Source organism: Galeopterus variegatus, unplaced genomic scaffold, assembly GCF_000696425.1.
Source record: "Galeopterus variegatus unplaced genomic scaffold, G_variegatus-3.0.2 Scaffold11246, whole genome shotgun sequence".
Classification (NCBI taxonomy): domain Eukaryota; kingdom Metazoa; phylum Chordata; class Mammalia; order Dermoptera; family Cynocephalidae; genus Galeopterus; species Galeopterus variegatus.
In genome coordinates this window covers 6,648-8,708 of record NW_007737357.1, presented here as the reverse complement: position 1 = coordinate 8,708, position 2,061 = coordinate 6,648, and the positions used below count along the sequence as shown (strand labels likewise).

The 2,061-nt window shown below is 38.1% G+C and overlaps 1 protein-coding gene across 1 annotated transcript in view; it reads left to right on the top strand.

Moving 5' to 3' along the window:
• Window positions 1-1,586, top strand: part of LOC103610506 (dynein heavy chain 5, axonemal-like) — a gene marked incomplete at its 5' end in the record, with an annotated part of 46,414 nt that extends 44,828 nt beyond the window's left edge. The window contains one exon of the mRNA XM_008594659.1: window positions 1,335-1,586. Coding sequence (XP_008592881.1) covers window positions 1,335-1,586 — 252 coding nt within the window. The remainder of the gene's footprint in view (window positions 1-1,334) is intronic.
• Between the last annotated feature and the right edge of the window lie 475 nt (window positions 1,587-2,061).

The following is a 2,061-nucleotide window of genomic DNA, read 5'->3' as shown; positions in this document are numbered from 1 at the left end:
TTTAGAATATAAAACTAAAACTTTCTACTCAGATAACAAACAGCATGATCAATTCTTGTTTGTTGTGATATGAGAAGACAGATGTTTGTGACACTAGAGTTTCACGGTGCACCTTCTAATTATGCTCTGGATGCAAAGCTCCATGTCTGTATTGTCTACTTCTGTTTTATGGGATAACTTAACACTCAATGAAAAATGGCCCTGAATTTATAAACTTCCTTCTTCTGAGTCAGCGTTTTCTCTAGAGAGCATGTGAGGCTTAAGCAAAGGAATGTAGAGGGTTTTAATGGGGCTGCTATGGTGAAACTGCATGAACTCTTGAAGTTGCTATTGATTTTCTCCTGGGTTCAATAGCAATGAGTTTAGTTTACTTTATGTCCCCTTCTACACTGACCTGAGGACTTAAGTTAAGACCATTGGCAAATCTTTGGAATCCATCCCTCCTGTTATCTTTACCTTTTCTGTATGTTGTGTGATGCTTGCCCTTCTGATCCCTACCATGTGCCTATCTCCTCTGATCCCTACCATGTGCCTATCTCCTACCTGCGCACCCCCTCCCCACCCTGGGCTTCTTCCTTTCTCTCCCCCTTCCTTTTTCCTGAATCTTCTCTTTTTATTTTTAATTTTAGCATGTGAATCACAGGGTCATAAAGTTGGAAGTTGCATTAGGAGCATTAAATCCAGTTTTATAAATTCACATGGTTGATTGACCTCGATATGGCAGATACTGATGCTATAGTTCCTATCTCAGACTAGCTGTTTAATGACAGCCTTCAAAATATGTGCTCACTTACCTTTTGAGTCCTGAATTAAATCTCGGTGGACAGGGTTGAGGACATTTAGTGTTGCATACAATTACTTCAGAAACGACTGAGATTCTTGGTCAGCAGCATGTAGCATTCAGAAAGTGGGATCCCTGAGAGTCTTCTGGGCCAGGATCTCATCCTGCTTTGTTTTTACCTGTAGCCTTGGTTCCAGGGAGATAAGAGCCCTTGATGGCAGTTTGAANTAAGCCTTTTCTTAGCGTTTTGGGTATGTGTGGCATCATCTGCCTTGATCTCTGAACCAAATTTTTGGTGAGGGATCCATCTTGCTTCTGTGGTATGATCACAACAATTTTGGAACTAAATTTTATATTTACGAAGTTCCTTTCTTCCTTCATTCCTGCATTTTTGTGGTTTGAAACCTTGTGAATGCCTAATGACCATTTCTTTTTCAGCATACAGATGATCTCCAGTTATGTAATTGCTTAAAGCAATATTTGATTCTATGCTAAAAGGACACAGTAAGACGTATTTCTGTTTTATTATTTTTACTTCCTTTTTATAAAAAAGGTGAAAGTTGGCGATAAGGAAGTAGATGTTATGGGTGGCTTCATGCTCTACATCACCACCAAACTGCCCAATCCAGCCTACACCCCTGAAATGAGTGCCCGTACCTCCATCATTGACTTCACTGTCACCATGAAAGGTCTAGAAGATCAGTTACTGGGGAGAGTCATTCTCACGGAGAAGCAGGTGCGTGAAGGCTGCCTACCTCCTTTTCTGTACTGCATTGAGATTCTTTCGCTGATGAAAATAATATAATAAAAGTTGCAACAGGATTTTTTCTCTCTTTTATTCCCTTTTTAAAATTAGTTACCAAGTGTCCTCTTTTCACCTACAGGAAATTACTAATCAATTATCTACCCATATGTTTCATATTTGTCTCATAAGTTACATGTATCACATTGATTGTTTTTATACAGACGGATGATGTAACTATGAGGATATCAGGATATCAGTCTCATTTTCAGCATCATTATTCTGGTCTTAAATTGCTTTAATTTTCTGATAAGTTTGTTCTATTATGAATTCTACTCATCTGCTGATTTGTTAGTTTTTCTTTCATTTGGTTCATTATTATGCTTTTAGAATATAAAACTAAAACTTTCTACTCAGATAACAAACAGCATGATCAATTCTTGTTTATTGTGATATGAGAAGACAGATGTTTGTGACACTAGAGTTTCACGGTGCACCTTCTAATTATGCTCTGGATGCAAAGCTCCATGTCTGTATT